This window comes from Bos taurus, chromosome 21, assembly GCF_002263795.3.
Source record: "Bos taurus isolate L1 Dominette 01449 registration number 42190680 breed Hereford chromosome 21, ARS-UCD2.0, whole genome shotgun sequence".
Taxonomy (NCBI): Eukaryota; Metazoa; Chordata; class Mammalia; order Artiodactyla; family Bovidae; genus Bos; species Bos taurus.
Window position 1 is genome coordinate 54,932,217 of NC_037348.1, and position 22,150 is coordinate 54,954,366.

The 22,150-nt window shown below is 36.9% G+C and overlaps 1 protein-coding gene across 4 annotated transcripts in view; it reads right to left on the reverse strand.

Annotated features, from left to right (window-relative positions):
* The window catches only part of MIS18BP1 (MIS18 binding protein 1), a 47,412-nt gene that overhangs the window by 13,819 nt on the left and 11,443 nt on the right, over positions 1–22,150 (reverse strand). For all 4 annotated transcript variants that reach the window (NM_001244171.1, XM_024981679.2, XM_024981678.2 and 1 more), the window contains 4 exon segments: positions 9,705–10,566; positions 14,049–14,206; positions 15,485–15,572; positions 20,746–20,876. In NM_001244171.1, coding sequence (NP_001231100.1) covers positions 9,705–10,566; positions 14,049–14,206; positions 15,485–15,572; positions 20,746–20,876 — 1,239 coding nt within the window.

Below are 22,150 nucleotides of genomic sequence, written 5' to 3' on the forward strand. Positions count from 1 at the left end.
ATTTATTTTTAGTTTATATAATTTTTAATAATGACTCTTTAACATTCAATTTGTAAAATTCCTAAATATTTAAGAGTCAACTTTTGTGAATACATATGATATAACTACAGAATACCACTTATTCCATATATAAAAGGAGAACAAATACTATCAGCACTGACCTTGTTAATGAATGTTCTACTTTTGCATAATTAATCATTCCACATGTGTTCTCAAGTGGAGAACTACAAGGAGGGGGCTCAAAGTTCCCTATTTGTATACATAGCTAGCATGCAAGTCTAGGATTGCCTGAAAGGACTAGTTTGTTATAGTAAAAATACTTAATCCATTTAATATGAAATCAGTCTGTAGTTAACATATCTCCTCTAGTCCATCTAAGTAATTTAAAAAGGCAAATGTAATCATATTACTCCAGTCCTACTTAAAAATCACTTCATCGGGACTTCCCTAGTGGCCCAGGGGCTAAGACTCCGAGCTCCCAAGGCAGGGGGCCTGGGTTTGATCCCTGGTCAGGGAACTAGATCCCTCATGCCACAACCAAGACCCAATAAAGCCAAATAAACATTTTCTTTTTAAAAAATAACTTCATCATTCTTAGCATAAAAACCAAGTAGGACCTATACTATTCCTTACCTATCTGTTCTCATCCTCTGTGTTCTTCCCTCACCTTCTATATGCCAGTCATTTTGGCCTTTTAGTATTTTAAAATATTCTCTTACTTTCTACCTCTATATACATGGTTTTACTTTAAAATGTACTTATCCTGAATCTTTGGCTTGAATACTTATTCATTTATCCTTCAAATATTAGTTCTGGTATCTGCCTAAACAAAGTCATTTTCCAGATAAATATTCTCATAAGCTTCTTACAGGGATTATTTGCTAAGTATCTGTCTACCCTACTAGGCTATAAGCATGATGAGGGGTATAAAATAGTGGGCTGCAAGTAAGAATCACTTAAGGAGCTTATAGCAAAATTTAAGGAAGCAAGTAAAAATAAGCAAACAGATCCACAGACTCTATCCCTGAAGATTTCCATTCAGCAGGACTGGGGTGACAGTCCTTGCATTTTTCAAAAGCTCCTTATGTGATTATTTTGCTGTTAAGTCAGCATTAGAATTGCTTTATGTTGTTTATAAGAAGAAAGTATTACATCTAATTGAGTGGAAAGTAGGAAGAGGTAATAAGGAAAGGTTACAGGGAGGAAGTGACACATGAGATGAAATTTGAGGGGTGGATAAAAACAGGAGAAAATGAAGCAAAAATATTGGCAAAGAAATGAAGACAAAGAAACTGCATATGGCTAGGGAATGGTAAGTAATTCATACTTATAGTCTGGTAAACTTCAAAGAAATAGCTGCGGGTCAGAGCTGTGAAAAAAACTAGAGAAGCATAACCCAAGCCCAGGTCTTCCAGATCAGAATATTATAATAGTATGCACTCTAGGTACTTATAAAACATTTTAAGTTTATAGTAAAATCGTCCTTTTGGGTATGGTTCTACGAATCTTAGCATATACATAGATATAAAACAAGCTCCATCAGACTGGGAAAAAAACTTCTAGTCCTACCTCTTTGTGGTTCACCACTATAACCACTGGAAATCCCTGATCCATTTTCTTTCTTTTTAGTTCTGTCTTTTCCAGAACATCATATAAATGGAATCACATAATATGTAACCTTTTGGGCTGGCTTTTTTCAGTCAGCATACCACCTTTGAAATTCATTCAAATGGTTACAAGAATCGATAGTTTTTCCTTTTATTACTTAGTAGTTCACTCACTGTTAAGATTGTACTATGACTGACTTTATGCAAACAGGGCTGTGAAAATCAGGAAGAGAAATGAGCTACGTAAAATCAATCTATAATGTTGTTTATGAACTTCTGGGCTCACACTGCAAATTTTGACATATTTTCTTCTTTGTTCAGTTCAGAATATTTTCCCTTGAGACTTCCTCTCTGACCCATGGATTATATACAGGTGTGTTATTTATTTTTCCAGCACTTAGAATATTTTTCTTTTATTGATTTATAGTTTAATTTAGTTATGGCCAACAAATACCCTTTGTATAACTTCAGTTATTTTCAATTTGTTAAGATTTGTCTTATGATCTAGTAAATGTTCATCTTGGTGAATAATTCACCTATCCTTGGAAAGAACATTTTTTCCCTACTGTTAGGTACACTATTCTAAAATGTCAGCTAGATACAGTTGGTTGGTAATGTTGTTCAGTTCTCCTACACCTGCATTGATTTCCTGTCTACTAGTTCTGTTAATTACCAAGGGAACACTGACGTCTCCAACTATAATTGTGCGTATGACTCTTTCCAGTTCAGTACTTTCCTTTCCTGAAGGACAGGGAAGCCTGGTGTGCTGCAGTCCATGGGGTCGCAAAGTTGGACACAACTGAGCAACTGAACAACAACTTTCCTTTTAGTTCTTTCAGATTTTGATTCTTGTATTTTGAGTTTTTGTTCAGTGCATACACATTTAGGATTAAGCCTTCCTCGTGAAATGACACTTCTATTATTTTGTAATGTCTTGCTTTACCCTTGATATTTTCTTCATACTGAAATCTCTGATCAGTATTAATATAGCCACTCCAGCACGGTATTTATCTATCCTTTCACTTTTAACTTGGCAATGTCGTATTTGAAGTGTTTCTTTTATATGACGCATAGTGGGGTTGTGTTTTTAAATTCATTCTGACAATCTATTAAATGGTGCATTTAAATTATTAACATAATTAATGCAGTTGTTTTTCTTTGTTCCCCATCTTCTATTTCTCTTTTTCTGCCTTTTTTAAAAAGCATTTTATCTATTACATATTTGAAGATATCTAGGTAGTTTTTCGGAGAAGGCAATGGCACCCCACTCCAGTACTCTTGCCTGGAAAATCCCATGGACGGAGGAGCCTGGTGGGCTGCAGTTCATGGGGTTGCTAAGAGTCAGGCACGACTGAGCGACTCCCTTTCACTTTTCAGTTTCATGCATTGGAGAAGGAAATGGCAACCCACTCCAGTGTTCTTGCCTGGAGAATCCCAGGGACAGGGGAGCCTGGTGGGCTGCTGTCTATGGGGTCGCACAGAGTCAGACATGACTGAAGCGACTTAGCAGCAGCAGCATGTAGTTTTTAAAAATCCATCATACAATATATTTGCTTTAAACCATTAAACAGGGGAGAGGGGGGGTGTGATGAAGATATGTTGTTTTGTATGTTATGCTTTCAAAGTGTTAACTGTCATTAGCTAACACTATCTTGTTGTTTGTACAGAAATATACTGGTCTAGCACAGGCAAATGTAAATTTTGTTATACTTGTCATACCTGTTTCAATAAACTTGCTAAAGAATCCTCTCTGGGGAAAAAAAAATAAAATAAACCATTAAACATTTAAAAGAACTCAAGAGGAAAATAGTCTATTATATTCACCCAGAGAACTGCCGTCTCCTTCCTATTCCTCCATTCCTGATACTGCCTCTTTTCCTCTCGCATCTCTATTCTGCTACTGAGACTACCCAATGAGTTTTTTTTTTTTATTATCTCATTTTTCAGTTCTAAAATTTCCATTTGAGCTTTCTTTATATCTTCTACTTCTTGCTGAGACATTAGAAATTTCTGTTCAAGAATGATTGCTTTTAGTCCTGAAGTGTTTTTTATGAGACTGACATGCTGCTCACTATGCCAAGAAGGCAGGTCTAAAGTGTTTTTATATACCTGCTTCAGAATCTTATCAGATAATTCCAACCTCTGTGTCATGCCAGCATTCACATCTTTTTGAATGAAATTATTCCATGAGAGTTGAAATCTTCATTGTTCTTTATATGCTAAGTAATTCAGGATTATTTCCAAGGCATTTCGAAATAGGAAACTCTGGGTGTTACACTCTATGCTGGTTTGGTATGCTCACTAAGTCATGTCCGACTCTTTGCAGCCCCGTGGACTGTAGCCTGCCAGGCTTCTCTGTCCATGGAATTTTCCAGGCTAGAATCCTGAGTGGGGTGCCATTTCCTACTCCAGGGGATCTTCCCAGTCCAGAGACTGAACCTGCATCTCTTCTGTCTCCTGCACTGGCAGGCGGATTCTTTACCACTAGCGCCACGCGGGAAGCACCCTATTTATTCTATAGAGAATGTTAATATATTGGTTTTAGCAGGCAACCAACCTGGCTGTAACCTGAGTTATCAATTCCAGTCAGTTTTCTGTGGTTGCAGTTTCAATGTGTTCTGTTTTTAAAGCTTTGCAGTGCTGTTAGGATATACTGCAAGTTGGATACTGGGTGGATGGCCTGGATATTGGATGGGAGTCTACCATTTAGTTCAGTTCTCAAAGTCTCTGGTTATGCTGTTTAGGATCAGATCCACAAATGGACAACACAAGTTAAGTCCAAAAGCTCATAAACAACTTTCTAGGGTTACTTTCCCTAGCTCGTCCCTCTGCAATTTTTGGTTCCCTAGAGTTCTGTTTTTTGCTTCTCTGGCAGAAATCAGGGGTTTTAGTCACCAGCTTTGCTGCACACTTTATACAGCTGCATCTTGCTCCAATGCCAGGGAGAGGACAGACAAGAAAACGGCAAAATTACTCTAACTGGAGAGAAAGGTTCATACTTTCTGAGTTTTATGTATGTGTGGGCCCCAACTGCCGCTGTGAAGTTTACCCCTGCTGGACTGGATGGGTACTGGGTTAAAAGAGAAAGGAGAAAAGAAAACTGAGAGATTTCCTCTACTGTTTCTGAATGTTAATAATCCCCTTTCCTGCTCAACCCAGAACCAAAGGGCTTCTCTGAACTCTCTTTGTCTTGCCTCAATGCACACTTCCTGGTTTTAAGTGGTCTTAAGTCTAGCTTGGGGGAACTTCACTTCCAGTTTGGTGGTTCTTAAAATTCTAGTCTTTCCTAATCAACTGCTATTATTTATCTTTCTGCATCAACAAAAGCAGTTCTAAGCATTCTGTTCAGGTTTTTATACCTGCATCGGAGAAGGCAGTGGCACCCCACTCCAGTACTCTTGCCTGGAAAATCCCATGGGCGGAGAGCCTGGTGGGCTGCAGTCCATGGGGTCGCTAAGAGTCAGACATGACTGAGCGACTTCCCTTTCACTTTTCACTTTCATGCACTGGAGAAGGAAATGGCAACCCACTCCAGTGTTCTTGCCTGGAGACTCCCAGGGACGGGGGAGCCTGGTGGGCTTCCGTCTATAGGGTCGCACAGAGTCAGACATGACTGAAGCGACTTAGCAGCAGCAGAAGAAACAGAGTGGAGTACGCTTACTTATCATACTGGAAACGGGCATTTCTGCAGTTCAGGCATTTCAAAATATCCTTAGGTGATCTGAATGTACAGTAAAGGAAATAATGGGGGATACAGCTGAAAAGGATAACTGAGGTCAACCTGAAAAGGATAACTGAAGTCAACTATTGCTCTCAATGTGAGGCAGAAGAATCTTTATATAATTTGAAGATCAGTAAGAATGCAAGTGAAGGGTTTTGACTTGTTAGAACCACACAATACATTACAACTAATCTGGAGTTGTATAAAACAGATTATTTACTCATATGAAATGAACAAAGTACAAATACAAAGCTACTTCCAAAGTTCAGGCAAAAGGCATTAAAGGTCTGAAAAAGAGTAGTGTCAAGAAAAAGGCTACACAGGCATATCTCGTTTTACTGCTCTTTGGTTTACTGGGGTTTTATTTTTTGAACAAACTGAATGCCTATGGCAACCCTCTGTAAAGTAAGTCTATTGGCACCATTTTTCCAACAGCATTTGGTTACTACATGTCTCTGTCACATTTGGTAATTCTCACAGTATTTCAAACTTTTTCATTATCATTATATTTGTTATGGTGACCAGCGATGTTACTGTTATATTGTTTGGGAGCCAAGAACTGTATGTATCTAAGACAGCAAATTTAACTGATAAACATGATTAAGCTTACTGAAGAAGGCATGTCAAGAGCTGATGTAGGCTGAAAGCTAGGCTTCTTGCCCAAGTTAGCCAAATGTAAATGCAAAGGAAAAAGTTCTTGAAGGAAATTAAAATGCTACTCTAGAAACACATAAATGATAAGAAAGTGAGACAGCTTTATTGATGATATGGACAAAGCTTAGTAATCTTGATAGAAGATCAAACCAGTCACAAGGTTCTCTGAAGCCAAAGTCCAATCTAGAGCAAGGCCCTAACTCTCTTTAATTCTATGTAGGGTAAAACGTGAGGAAGCTACAGATGAGAAGTTTGAAGTTAGCAGAAATTGGTATGAGGTTTAAGGAAAGAAGTCATCTCTGTAACACAAAAATGCAAAGTGAAGCAATAAGTGCTAATGTAGAAACTGCAGCAAATTAGCCAGAAGATCTAGCTAAGATCATCAGTGAAGATGGCTACACTAAACAACAGATTTTTAATGTAGACAAAACAGTCTTGTATTGGAAGAAGACGTTGTCTAGGACTTTTATAGCTAAGTAGGAAAAGTCAATGACTGGCTTCATGCAACTAGGGACTTGAAGCCAGTGCTCATTTACCATTTCAAAAACCTGAGCAACCCTTAAGAATTATGTTAAATCTACTCTACCTGGGGTCTATAGGTGAAACAACCCTAGAGGACAGCACATCTGTTCTGAATTATTTTAAGCTCACTGTGGAAAGCAACTCAGAAAAAAAAGATTCCTTTCAAAATGTTACTGCTCATTGACAATGCACCTGGTCACCCAAGAGCTCTGAGATGGAGATGTACAACAAGATTAATGTTGTTTTCAGCCTGTTACATAATGTCCATTCTGCAGCTTATGGGTCAAGGAGTAATTCTGATTTTCAAAGTCTTATTATTTAAGAAATATACTTCCTACGGCTAGAGCTGTTCTCGATAGTTATTCCTCCAATGGATCTGAGTGAAGTAAATTGAAGACTCCCCAGGAAAGGATTCACCATGCAGATACCATTAAGAACATGTGTGACTCATGAGAAGAGTTCAAAACATCAACATTCACAGGAGTTTGGAAAAAGTTGATTCCAACCCTTATTAATGACTTGAAGGAGTTAAAGACTTCAGTGGAAGAAGTCACTGCAGATGGGATGGAAATAGCAAGAGAACTACAATTAGAAGTGGAGCCTAAAGATGTGATTGAATTGCTACAACCTCATGAAAAAACTTTAACAGACAAGGAGCTGCATCTTATGGATGAGTAAAGACAGTGGTTTCATGAGATGAAATCTACTGAAGATGCTGTGAAGATTGCTGACATGACAATAAAGGATTTAGAATATTATATAAACTTAGCTGATAAAGCATTGCTGAAGTGACAATAAAGGATTCAGAATATACAAACTTAGTTGATAAAGTAGTCGCAAGGTTTGAGAGGACTGACTCCCATTTTGAAAGAAGTTCTACTCTGGGTGAAATGCTATCAAATAGCATTGCATGCTACAGAGAAACCATCCATTAAAGGAAGAGTCAATTGATGTGGCAAACCACATTGTCATTTTTAAGAAATTGCCACAGCCACCCTAACCTTCAGCAAACACCACTCTGGTCAGCAGCCATCAATACCAAAGCAAGACCCTCCACCAGCAAAGGAATTACAACTTGCTGAAGGCTCAAATGATAATTAGTATTTTTAAGCAACAAGTTATTTTTAAATTAAGGTATGTGTGTTAGTCACTCAGTTGTGTCCAATTCTTTATGACCCCATGGACTGTAGCTTGCCAAGCTTCTTTGTCCATGGAATTCTCCAGGAAAGAATACTGAGTGGGTTGCCATTTCCTTCTCCAGCGGATCTTCTGACCCAGGGATCAAACCTGAGTTTCCTGCATTGCAGGCAGATTCTTTACCATCTGAGTCACCAGGGAAGCCCAATGAAGGTACATACAGTGGGTTTTTTTTTTTTTGATACAATATTATTGCATACTTAATAGACTACAGTATAGTGTAAACATAACTTTTATATGCACCAGGAAGCTGTAACGTTAATGTGACTTGCTTTGTCGAGGTATTCGGCTTATTCCAGTAGTCTGGAACCTAACTCATAACATCTCCTAAGTATACTGGTAGCTTCACAATTTTTCAAAAGATTAAAAACCAATAATAATAAAGAGTTTAAAGCTAGCTGACTAGGAGAATTACATGTTAAGAAACAGGAATGTCAGGCAACGTGGACAGGCAGAAGAAAGTAAGTTTGGCTTTTGACAAATTAAGTTAGCTGTGAAAGTGGAAGTTGCTCCATCGTGTCCAACTCTTGTGACCCCATGGACTATACAGTCCATGGAATTCTCCAGGCCAGAATACTAGAGTGGGTAGCCTTTCCTTTCTCCAGGAGATCTCCCCAACCCAGGGATCGAACCCATGTCTCCCACATTGCAGGCAGATTCTTTACCAACTGAGCTATCAGGGAAGCCCCGAAGTTAGCTGTAGGTGAGATTTATATAGAGATGTCCAGCAGGCAAAGGGAAATACAGACCTAAGTACAAGAATTCAGAACTAGAGACACAGATTTGGGAGTTCCTGTACAAAAAAGTAGAGCTTTGGAAGGAAAAGATCACTAAAGAATACACTTTGCTATAGAGCAAGCAGCCAAAATCAAGAACTTTGGAATATAAGAAAACTTCTGCCTGAAAATAAGACAGAAGGAAAATTTAGGAAATGGAGAAAGGAAGAGTACAGTGGCACAAAGATCTCTTAGAAAGAAAAAGTAGATTTGAAAATGAATTCTAAATGTTATAAAGTTGGGGGTACACAAGAGAACGGAACACTAAACGTGGTATGTTTTTTGTTTTTCTTCTCTCTCTTATCAGTGACATCTTCCTATCTTTCTCCTGGATGATTTCCATCGGCATACCACTATACTCTGGCCTGACTCATTTAATAAAAAGCAAGCAACTAAACATACATGTTCCCTTATCTCCTCACTCTTCTATGACTGTGCCTTCTGCTGTTCCCCAACATTGCCACATATCTTTTGTTGTCCATCTAGGTTATCTTTACTGTCCATTGCTCAACTGTGACCTGGCTTCCAATACCAACTACCACACTACTGAAACTGCTTTTCAAGTCTATGTAGCCAAATCCAATTCTTACCATACCTGGTTTATCAAGCAGCACTAATTAAGAAACCCTGGACAAATCACCCAATTTTTGAGACCAATTTTTCATTTATCAATGAGGGGGAAAAGACTATGAAATAACCTACAAATTTGGGTTCAAATTTAAGGTTTTATAATAGTAAAGTTAATTATAAAATATTCCTGAAAATGTGAAGCTAAATGAGAGAGTTGCATTTGTCTGTTGAAATAGTTTACCCCTACTTTATTGAGGTATGATTGACAGATAAAATTATATATGTTTAACATGTACATGTGATCATTTGATACACGTATACATTGTGATGTGATTACCACTATCAAATTAATTAACATATCTGTCCCCTCAAATAGTTTTTGGGGAGGGAAGGAGGGGACTGTCTTGAAATATTAAATGGGAATGAAAAGAAAAGAAGGTCACTTTCACTTTCTTCATATGTGGGCTGCAGATGGCCACCTAGTTAGATATTATCTGTGTTCTCCCTCCACCCTACATAAATTTCAATTTCTCTTCAAGTGTCTTTGGATGACATTTTCCATTTTAATGATTAGAAGTCATAAATCAGCCTCTTGTTTTTATGTTATAAACTGTTTTGTGGCCACTCTAGATTTCAAAGTCAAATCTAACTACTTACCAATGAAGTTTCTGTAATTCTTTCTTATTCCACTCATCCTGAGTAAAACCAGGCAAACATTCCAAGGAATGCCTGTTTGTCTTACTAGACCCCATTTTCTCGGTATTCGGAAGTTCATTACCAACATCAGGTTTCTTAAGGTTTTCTTTAGCAGAACATTTAGCTTTCTTTTGTTTCATATAAAGTTCATTTTCACTTTCTTCAGTTTCACATTCAGGCATCACTGGGACTGTCCTTGTTTTTCTTGTGCTTTTGCTCTGGTGAACCACTGTTTCTTCAGTATTTATTGCTCTGGTTTTCTTAACAATCTCAGTTTTCCTTCTAAATTTCTTTTCTTTTTCACTTTCTTCATTGGACAAATCTGATGAGGACTGTTGCTTGTCAAATGACACAGTTACTTGATTTTCAATTTTCTTCAGTTTTGATAACCTTGTATTTTTCTTAAAGTCAGAGGTGACCATTTGTTCTTTTTTAGAACTGGGTATTTTTATTTTGTGGTTGACAGTGAAGAAATCACGTTCACAACAATCTTCCGTATTTTCACTATTATGGCCCACACTACACTCAAATGTACCTTCTAAAGTCTTTGTGGGCTTACTGACTAGACTTGTAGTTTCATTTGAGTCTGTTTTACTTTCTTTTGGAGGCTTTCCCAATGCAAATTCTGTTACTGCTTTAATGGAGTCAGATGACAGATTATAGTCCATGCATTTTTGCTCTATAATTTTTTTAGATTTAAGTGGTGTCACTAAAATACAAGGTTTCTTCTGACTAACAGTCATATATTTTCTTTCTTCATCTGAGAAAAACTGTTCCCTTGATGTTAGAATATCAATGGATACTTTTGATTCTTTAGTTCTCTCTTTAATTTCAGAAGACAAAAAAACAAAGATCAAAATTTCAAATTAGAAACAAAATACAGAAAAAAAAATTCAACAAATATACTGCTCTTTCCCCCCATACACTCCATTTTACACACTTTACTGTCAAATTAAGCTTTCTGAAGCCCTGGTCTGTCAGATCACCGCCCCTTCAACTGTAAGCATTTATTAATTTCTATACCAATCTGTCCACGTGTCTCACAGTATTCTTAGTGTACGTAGCTCCTCTTGCTGGTCTTTATCAATATAGTTCTAATTGGTCACTGTACTCAATCTGAATGACATTCTGTTAATTCACTGTTTCTCAACTTTCATTAATCTCCTTCACTCTACTTGGAAAATTTCTTCCACCTACTCTCTACTTCAGTTCTGTTCTATAACCTGCTTCATTTATGTTTTCCAACTCACCTATCCACAAACTTTGTCCTGATTCCCTCAACTGAATGAAAGCTTTCCTTCAAATTTCCAGAATACTTTCAAATAATATCATGTTTGACAATGTGCCCTGTGTTATAATTATATACTTGTCTTTCAACTGAAAAAAATTCTTAATGGTAAGAACTTTGTTTTTACTTTTGGCTTGAAAACCACTTGGGTTACTAATACCTTACTAGGTATAAAATATATGGAACAGAAGCTATCCTAGTTAAGGAGAGTTAAAAAAACATGGAGCTCCATCTGCATGGCCCATACTCATCCCTAGTGGAGGCCACAGAGATATATTTTTGCTGAATCCCCCAAAGCTCCATGAAGAATCAAGGATAACAACCAAAACAGATCTTGGGAAAACAGATCTTGTACTGTGTCATTGGCTAAAGAAAGCAAATTAAAATGAGAGAAAGTCTCCAGTTTGAAACTTAAGAAGCCAGAAACCAAACCCATTTAATTTATAACTTTAAATTATACAATTATAAATATGTACAAGTTTTAAACCATCATACCAACCATCACAGTTAAATACTCTAACAACGTACACATACTGTGTGCCATTTTACAAGATGAATGACAAAATGAAAGACTTTTGGGAAATACCGAATGCTGGGGAAAAAGGATTCTCTAAATTATAGTTCATGAAGTGGCACTACTCAAAAGTAATCAAGGAAGTTACTATGATTTCTCAATGGAATCATATATTTCTTTCTAATTCCTCGTATAAACATGATTCAAATGTTCAACTGGAAATGTGAAAATTTTGAACTTTCTAATTTTGAACAAAGCCTTTTTATTCTGAATATTTTTATTCATTTTTAAATAATTTTAATAAAGATTCAGACCATTCTGGATACTTCAACCTAAGTTGTATGAAGTTGGTAGTGTAAGTAGTATTGTACCCTCTTTACTTCTTTAAACACTTATAAATGTTCCTCACTTCATTTCTTTTCATTTTGAAGTAGTAAGAAAAAAAAAAATGCTATTAAGCTGATGGATTTAACTCAGTATGAAATTTTAAACTTGCTAATGTGTAGAGAAAAGGCTCTTTAAATTCTGATAGGCAGGATTTCAATGAAATTACTCTGAAAATCCACATTTACACAAAATAAAGTTATGGTATTAATTTCATAGAGGTCTGTACTTCAAGATGCACAATGGATGGTCTTTGCTCTTGAGATTATTACAGCATGGTGAAGGAGGCTGACCTTTCCAATCATTTATAATAATACTGTCAGGTATATTACACATAATAGCAAAGATAAAGCACTTTAATAGCAATACTATAACATATAGATTACAGCACTAAATACACAAAACAAAAGTTAAGGTAAATCATTAAAATATATATACACAATTACATCATCTTAAATTATCATTGGCTGGCACCTTTGCATAACCTTAGTTGTTTAATGTTAGATGTGTTGTTTTTTTTAACATATATTTTAGTGGTTTTCCCATGGAAAGTATAATGATAATAACAAAAATAATAGCAGCATCAACTACCACCATTCAAAATTATGTATGTGACAAGAGGACCTTGAATGTCTTAATAATTTCATAAAACAATGATCTAATGAATCACAGTGGAAAAATGATACATCCAAAACAGATTGCAGTATTATCTTCCCCTACACTGAGCTTCTCAAGGAGAAGCATCTCATTTTATTCATCTCTGCTGCTAAGTCACTTCAGTTGTGTCTGACTCTGTGCGACCCCAGAGATGGCAGTCCACCAGGCTCCCCCGTCCCTGGGATTCTCCAGGCAAGAACACTGGAGTGGGTTGCCATTTCCTTCTCCAATGCATGAAAGTGGAAAGTGAAGTTGCTTAGTCATGTCCAACTCTTAGCGACCCCATGGACTGCAACCTACCAGGCTCCTCCATCCATGGGATTTTCCAGGCAAGAGTACTGGAGTAGGGTGCCACTGCCTTCTCCATTATTCATCTCTAAGTTCCTAATAACTAATATAGATCAAGGTTCATAGAAGATGCTTTAAAAATGTTTGTTGAATAATTTTCCTATGGACACAGCTGGCATGTAAAATGGTTTACCAAATTTTAGTCTTTTACTTTGTAGTCTCAAATATTTTACCAATAATATTCACAATTTAACTGAAATTCTTGAAAAACAGTACTATAAGTGAAAGAAAGGAGTGGAGGTAGGGAGATGATAAGACCTAAGACTAAAAAAGAATAATAAAGTTAGATATACTTTTAGGGATTTTTAAATTTGGGAGTAAAAAATATACAGCAGGTGCTATAGCCCCAGGACTCCAAAATACTAAGTTTTAGCAATGACAATAAGCAATATGCCTAATTTATAAGAAATAGGATTACTTGATAAAATGAAGAAGGGTTGAGAAGGAACTGGAGCTACAGTTAAGAGTGAATTTTGCAAGCATTCATCCATGTATTTAATTTATTCCTTTCTCTGTACTAGAAAGGATAAGCATAGTTTCAGTGGGGACAGGGGAGTAGGTTGTGGTAGGAGTGGAAGAATGGCATACAGGTACATCTATATCCAGTATGGTGTTATGTTTTTGGCATAAGCAGTCCTGAATTCTTGAAGTTCTGTAAAGCTCTTTGTTATAAGGTCAAGGTAGAAATGGCCTAAATTACCTTCATAGCAATGGTCATTCAGAAAATACATGTCATTTCCTCCATGAAAGGAAATTGGTTTTGTCTACTAACAGGAATAATATTTAGCACAAAAATATAGGTATCTTTAATATAGCTTTGAGGCAAGCTGGAAGCCTAAAACCTTGCATTTAGAAAACTGAAACAACAATCATCTTTCATTGCTATGTTTATCAGTTTCCTTGGTAATCTGATTAAAAGGCAGTAATTAATGAAGTAGGCTGAACGCTGACTATAGGTGATCGCAGTTTCTCCTCTTAACTAGTGAAAAAAATGAAAATTTTAGGGCAGTATAAGTCAAGAACCCAGTACTATATACACTGTAAACAATTAAACAATGCGGAGCTCATTTAAAAATATACCACAATATGAACGAGAAGAAAAGAGCAAACATACCCAAAGGATCACAGTCAAGGTCATACGTGGTGGTGGTTCGTTGGAGGACATCTGGTTTTTCTTTCCTTGCATCATTTTTCATTGATTTTTGAATGGCAGGAATACATCTTTTAGCTTTCTGTTTTTGTCTGGCCTTTCCTTTTTCCTTTGCACAAGTCCTAAAATTAAGTATAGTATTTTTTCCTCTAATATAGGTTCTCAAAAAACAAAACCAAAAAACTAAACCCATAAATAAATAAATTCCCTCAGATAAAGCTTTCTTTCCCTAGCAGATTACCTTTAATCTTTACATTATTTAAGCTTTCATGGCTTCTACCCTTTTCCTCCCACAAAGAACTTATGTATGACATCTTAAGTCAAAATATTCAAATATGACTTTTTAAGTTCTTACTATCTTCACTCTTGTATTTCCTATTTAAGCTGATATTAGAAAATAACAGGACAAATTCTGGCAGCTGCCTGTTCTTGTAAATAAAGTCCACTGAAACACAGCCATAATCATTCATTTCTGTACTATGTCACTTTTCCACTACAAAGGCAGAGTCAAGTAGCTGTGACAGAAGCAGCATACTCATGAAAATACTATCGCCCCTTTACAGGAGAAACTGCCAGCCTATATGTCATTACACTGTAATGAGATTAACTTACACAACCTAAAGAGTTTTTAAGGTCAAGAACTAATCAAATTCTTCTTTGTTTTCCCAGTGCTGATACAGAGTAGGCTAAGCAGATGACACTTTTAACTACAGAGGAAATGAATGAGTGAAAAAGGACCAAGAACGTCAGACTCCTGTTTACAGCTACATGCCTCTTAAAGGGTAGGTGATTACAGATGACTCCTTAAATATGTCAAAGGTTTAATTTTCCTTTTAGATTTATTCCACATGACAGAAGTTCCAGTAAAGTGTTACTGCCTTCTGAAAGTCTAAGATCAAAGATAGCTCAAAATGGACATTTCCAAAAGCAGAAATTAAAAGCACCTTCCATTGGTTATATGAGTATATACATTTGTAAATGCCCATCAAATTTTATACCTAAAATGGGTGGTTTATCAGATGTAAATTATACATCTGTAAGATTGTTTTTTAAAAAGTTAAAAGGTAGATGGACTTCCCTAGTGGCACAGTGGATAAGAATCCGCCTGCCAATGCAGGAGACATGGATTCCATCCCTGGTCCGGAAAGATTCCGCGTGCCTGGGAGCAACTGAGCCTGCATGTCACAGCTCCTGGGCCTGCGTGAGCAACTACTGAAGCCCATGCACCTGGAGCCTGCGCTCCGTAACAAGAAAAGCCACCCCAGTGAGAAGCCGGCGCATCGCAGCTGAAGAGTAGCCCTCACGCTCTATAATTAGAGAAAGCCCATGCATAGCAAGGAAGACCCAGTGCAACCACAAAAAGAAATAACCTTTGTTTTAAAAGTTAAAAACTACTTTACCTTAACTCTTCTAAAAAATCATCAATATACTCTTTCCATTTTTCTGGAAATCCAAACATAAATTTCCTTATGAGGTATTTTGGGTAACCTATTTAATGATAAACAAACAGAAATTATCTGAAAGCCTAGATTTTAAAGTCATGTCATTCATTCATTAAATAATTTAAAAATATATACTTAATTGCTTACTATGTGCCAGGCACAGTCATAGCTACTGAGGATTCAGCAGTTAACAACAACAACAACAAATCTGCCTTCATGAAAACTGCCTTCTAAACAGAAAGCAAACCAGTAATATATCTCATTTGTTAGAGGGTCATTTATGCTATGGAGAAAAATTATGCAGTTAAGAGGAATAGCAGTATCAGTGTGTTCATTTTAGGGGAGGAGAAAGCGGGCAGGCAGCATTTCAAAAAAGGACAGACAAGTTCTCACTGAAATAGCATCATTTGAGTAAAGCCCTGAAGTACATGAAGTGAGCAATGTGGCAATATGAGGTTAAAGCAATGGAAGCAGAGGGAACACAAGTCAAAGGCTATGAAGCAAGAGTATGCCTGGCTGGTTTGTAGAGCCACCGAGAGGCTGGTGTAGCTGAAGTGAAACGAGGAGAGGCAAGAACTAGGAGGCCACTTAGTACTCATATGGTAATAGAGGCAGCTGGGAGAGATTTTAAAGCCTTGGGGTCATTTTATGGACTGGATCTTTTACTTTGGGTGAGATAGGAAGTTATAGAAAAATTCTGAGTGGAGGAGCCAAAGAATATGACTTACTTTTTAACAGGACTGAGTTAGTTGCTATTTTGAGAACAATCTGTGGAAGTACATGGAGAAGATCAGGTTTTTGACATATTAACTCTGAGACGCCTGTAGACATCCTAGTGCAGATGTCAAATGAGCAGACAGAAAATAAGTTGACTGGCTAGGGGAATATTCTTCATTTGACACTTGTCAAAATATGAATGAAATTTAACCCTAAAAGAAATCAGCACAGCATTGAGTATAGAAAGAGCCCTAGTCTATTCCATTATTTAGAGGAAAAGAAGAAGGAGAAAAGTAAGCTTAAATAAACTATGAAGGAACAGGGAGTGAGGCAGCATGAAAATATGGTATTCCAGAAGCCAAGTAAACAAAGTATTTCAAGAAGGTAGGTGTGATTACCATGTCACGTGTACACTGGATTTAGCAATGTGGGGGCCACTGGTGACTTTGATAAGGACTGTTTCAGTGAAGAACTGGGGATGAAGGAGAGACTAAAGAGAATTCAAGAAAAAAGATGGAAAAGAATTCAAGAGGAAATAGATCTAAGTATAACGAATTGTCTGAGCTGTTTTGCTGTCAATTAGAGCAATAGTGGCTGAAAGAAGTGTGGTTAAGAGGGTTTGCCCTCACCCTATTTTTTTAAGGATAACTGACGCACAGCATAGTCTAAGTTTAAGGTGTACAGCATGATGGCTTATTAATATATATCTTGCCAAGTGATTACAATAGTTAGTATGTACCATCTCATATAGATACAATAAAAAGAAAAAAACGCAATTTTAAAATTTATAAATAAGAGATGAAGAATTAACATCTGCACCTCTCCTTCTAAATCTTCTCCCCACATTTTTACAATACTTTTAACTATATCAAAAATTGTTTGTATCATTATAACAATGTGAATACTGTTCACTGCTGAACCTATTAGAATAACGGTTACATACCCTTTCCCCACGCTGTACCCTTCATCCCTGTGACTCATTTACAACTAGAATTCTGTATGTTTTAATCTCCCTCACCTAGTTCACTCATTCCCTGATCCCTCTCCCTTCTGGCAAGCATCTCTTCTCTTTATCTGTGAGTCTCTTTGTGTTTTGACTTGTTCATCTGCTTGGGTTTTTAGGTTCCACATACAAGTGGAATCATACAGTGTTTCTCCTTCTCTGATTTCACTTAGTTTAATACCTGTGGGTCCCTCCATGTTGTCACAATAGTAAGATTTCATTCTTTATTTAAGGCTGAATAATATTCTCTTGTATATGCATACACTTCATCTTCTTTATGCACTCATCCATCAGTGGACACTTAAGCTGCTTTGGTATCTTGGTTATTATAAATAATGCTGCAGTGGACACAGGCGTGCATTTATCTGTTCAATTAGTGTTTCTGTTTTCTTCAGAAAAATACCCCAAAGTGGACTGCTGATCATATGATAGTTCTACTTCTAATTTTTTGAGGAACCTCCACACTGTTTTCCATAGTGGTCATACCAATTTACTTTCTCACCAACACAACATAAGGGTTCCCTTTTCTCCATAACATCACCAGTGCATGTTATTTCTTGTCTTTTGGATAATAGCTATTGTGACAGGCATGAGGTGGAACCTCACTGTGCTTCTGATTTGCATTTCCCTGATGATTAGTGATGCTGAGCATCTTTGCTTGCCATCTGTGTATCTTCTTCTGGAAAATACCTATTCAGCTCTTCTGCCCAATTTTTTAAAAACTTCTTTTCCTCCACCAGGTCTTAGTTGTAGCATCTGGGATCTTTCACTGCAGCATATGAACTCTTAGTTGCAGCATGTGGGATCTAGTTCCTTGACCAGGGATTGAACCCAGGCCCCCTGCATTGGAAGCATGGAGTCTTAGCCACTGGCCCACCAGGGGAGTCCCCTGCTCATTTCTTAATAGGACTGTTTTTTTATTTTTTATGTTGAATTGTATGAGTTCTTTGTGTATTTTGGATATTAATCCCTTATCAGCAATGTAGCTTGCAAATACGTCCTCCTACTCAGTAGGGTGCTTTACCATTTTGTTGACAGTTTCTTTTCCTGTACAAAAGTTTTTTAGTTTGATGTTGTCCCATTTGTTTATTTTTTGTTTTTGTTGCCTTTGCCTGAGGAGACAGATCTAGAAAAATATAGCCAAGGCATATGTCAAAGGGTTCACTATGTTTTCTTCTAGGAGTTTTATGGTTTCAGATCTTACATTTAAGTCTAGTCCATTTTGAGTTTATTTTTGGACACAGTGTGAGGAATCTAGTCTGATTCTTTTGCATGCAGCTATCCAGTTTTCCCAGCATCATCTATTGAAGAGGCCGTCATCATTTCCCCACTGTATTCCCCATTACCTCCTCTGTTGTAAATTAATTGTCCAAATACACATAGGTTCACTTCTGGGGTCTCTATTCTGTTTAGTTGATCTATGTGGCTGTTTTTGTGCCAGTATCACAGTGTTTTGATTACTGTAGCTTAGTAGCATAGCTTGAATTCAGGGAGTGGGATACCTTTAGCTTTGTTATTTATGTATTTAGGTGTTCCTAGGTTGGGCGCCTATATATTTACAATTGTTATATCTTTTTCTTTTTATCCCTTTATCATTATGTAATATTCTTCGTGTTCTATTACAATCTTCGTTTAAAAGTCTGTTTTGTCTGATATAAGCATTGCTAACTTGGCTTCACTTCATGGGAAATAGATGGGGAAACAGTGGAAACAGTGTCAGACTTTATCTTTTTAGGCTCCAAAATCACTGCAGATGGTGATTGCAGCCATGAAATTAAGACACTTACTCCTTGGAAGGAAAATTATGACCAACCTAGATAGCATATTGAAAAGCAGAGACATTACATTGCCAACAAAGGTCCGTCTAGTCAAGGCTATGGTTTTTCCAGTGGTCATGTATGGATGTGAAAGTTGGACTGTGAAGAAAGCTGAGTGCCGAAGAATTGATGCTTTTGAACTCTGGTGTTGGAGAAGACTCTTGAGAGTCCCTTGAACTACAAGGAGATCCAACCAGTTCATTCTAAAGGAGATCAGTCCTGGGTGTTCTTTGGAAGGAATGATGCTAAAGCTGAAACTCCAGTATTTTGGCCACCTAATGCAAAGAGTTGACTCGTTAGAAAAGACCCTGATGCTGGGAGGGATTGGGGGCAGGAGGAGAAGGAGACGACAGAGGATGAGATGGCTGGATGGCATCACCGACTTGATGGACCTGAGTTTGAGTGAACTCCGGGAGTTGGTGATGGACATGGAGGCCTGGAGTGCTGCGATTCACGCGGTCGCAAAGAGTCAGACACGACTGAGTGACTAAACTGAACTTGGCTTCATTTCCATTTACATGGTTTTCCATCCCTTCACTTTCTGTCTTGTATTTCTATATTTGAAAGGAGTCTCTTTGTTTTTGTATCCATTCAGCCACTCTGTCTTTTGATTGGGAGCATTTGCTCCATTTACACTTAAAGTTACATTTAAAGTAGTTATAGCTGTTTTATTCATTGTTTTCTGGTTGTGTTTGTAGTTTTTTGTTCCTTCTTTTGATGACTATCTTTTGTGTTACATTTGGATTCCTTTCTCTCTTTTGTGTGTGTGTGTGTTTATCTAGTATAGATTTTTGGTTTGTGATTACCATGAGGTTCATATGTAACATATATATATGATTATTTTAATTTAATGACCTCTTAAATTCAAATACATTCTAACAACCTTGATTTTTTTACACAAAAGAGAGTGTTTTTTTTGTTTTGTTTTGGTTTTCTTTTTGATAGAAGGGAGAATTACTAGAGTGATATTTTTGAGTAATAGATGATAGGAACTAAAGTATAAACAGGTTGACACAGACAGGAACGTGGGAGACTTGCCCAATAAAAGCAGGTACAGATACAAGCAGATGAGAGATGTGGCAGGAAAGTTCTCTTTTGATTGTTCCCGTTGCTTTAAGTCTTCTCCTTGTTCCCCCACCCGCCAAGCTGAGAGGGAGGTAGGAGAGATGAAGAAATACAAAATAGTCATTGAGGATGATGGGAGAATGAATGGATTAGGGACCCACGGTAGGATACCAAGTGGCACTGAGAGACCACAATTTGTTGCTGGTAGTCACAGATTTAAAGTCGACTACTAGGTGTGTTTTTCTTTAGTCACATTAGCTGTGTACTAGGCATAGACAGAAAATACGATTGTATCAGGACTAGGGCTATGCTGGGCAGGTTCAACAAAAGAGGAATTAGGGAGCTAAATTATATTCTTATAGCCAGTTCCTCACAAATAAGGAACATTTCATTTGAATATTTTTTAAATAACTGGACTTAAACTGTCCAATAACAGTAAATCATAATAAAGGATCAACATATAGAATAGTTTTACATAATTTTGGCAGTATTTTTTAATTTTTAGTGTTGACATGTAATTTTAAAGCACCTAACTAAAAGCAAAAATATGGTTTGAAACATGGTTAATTATTTCACTTAGTAAAGTAATTCTTCCGATTAGTAATGACAGTCATTACCTGCTTCTTTCATGGAAATTTGGTCTATCATTCCTTTTAGTACATAAATGTTGCCTGATAAAGTTCTAAGTTTGTTGTGCTTAATCCGTTCTATAATTACATTACTGTGCCAATATATGTTGGTAATGTCTCTAGGAGGAAAAAAAGCTTAGTTAAAGCCAAAATATTCACATTTTACCAAGAGTCACAATGTACACATATAAGTATATAAATCTGTAACAGGAATAAATTTGTACTCCAGCTACAATGCTATTAATCTAATTACAAAACATTTGAGGGCCAAACACTGCAACAGAACTCAACCTCTTGGCTAATGTGAACCTGAGTACCAAGAAACTGCACTGTGGCCAAACCATGTGGTTAGTATAAAACGTTTCATTAGCAAGAAAGCAAGGCATTCTCTAAATATCTTGTGGTAATAAAGCTCACAACTGTGTCTCAACTGATGCTAAACCGCCAAAGGATGACTTCCCTGCCACTCTCCTCAGGGCCTATGCTGGGTTAGTTTTCATGCAGTTACATTGTTTGAATTATTCTACTCTTGTGTTTTTTTCTCCCCCTCACCATATAGCCAAATGTCTTTACCTTCCTCTTTAGAAAGTACCAAAAGAGGTTCCAACTGTGAAAAAACAAACTGCAGCATCAAGCTACTGACCCATAAATGTACTCTTTATATTTCTTTACATGAAGCCAAGAATAAATATAGAGAAAACAAAATTTTAAAATATATTAGATAAATGAACATTCTGAGTCATTAGTAATAAACATTCTAAATATAAGCACAGTAAATGAGAAAGTTAAGATCATTTAGTTTGGTCAAATGGAATTAAATTCATATGTTATACTTTAACACAATATTCTCATCCTCTGTTCTTTTTCGGGCTTCCCTTGTGGCTCAGCTGGTAAAGAATGCGCTTGCAATGCGGGATACCTGGGTTCGATCGATCTCTGGGTTGGGAAGATCCCCTAGAGAAGGGAAAGGCTACCCACACCAGTATTCTGGCCTAGAGAATTCCATGGACTGTATAGTCCATGGGGTCACAAAGAGTCAGACACAACTGAGTGACTTTCACTATTTTATTTAACAAATATTTAAACAGTACTCAAGCACTGTTCTCAAAGTCTTATAAATATTAACTGATTTAACCCTCAAAATAATTCAAAAAGTAGGTCATGCTATTATCCTCATTACACAAATGAAGAAAATGAGACTGAAAGAGGGGAAGTAATTTGCCTAAGTCATACAGCCAGTAAGCAGTAGTAATGGGACTGCAACAAAGGCAATCAGCGCTGCCTCTGGATATTAAGGAAATGAATGGGTACAAGGCAAGCAAGAAATAAGGTGAGCAAGACAAATTTTATATACTCATAAACTTTCAGGTAAGTATCTATAACAGTGATACAG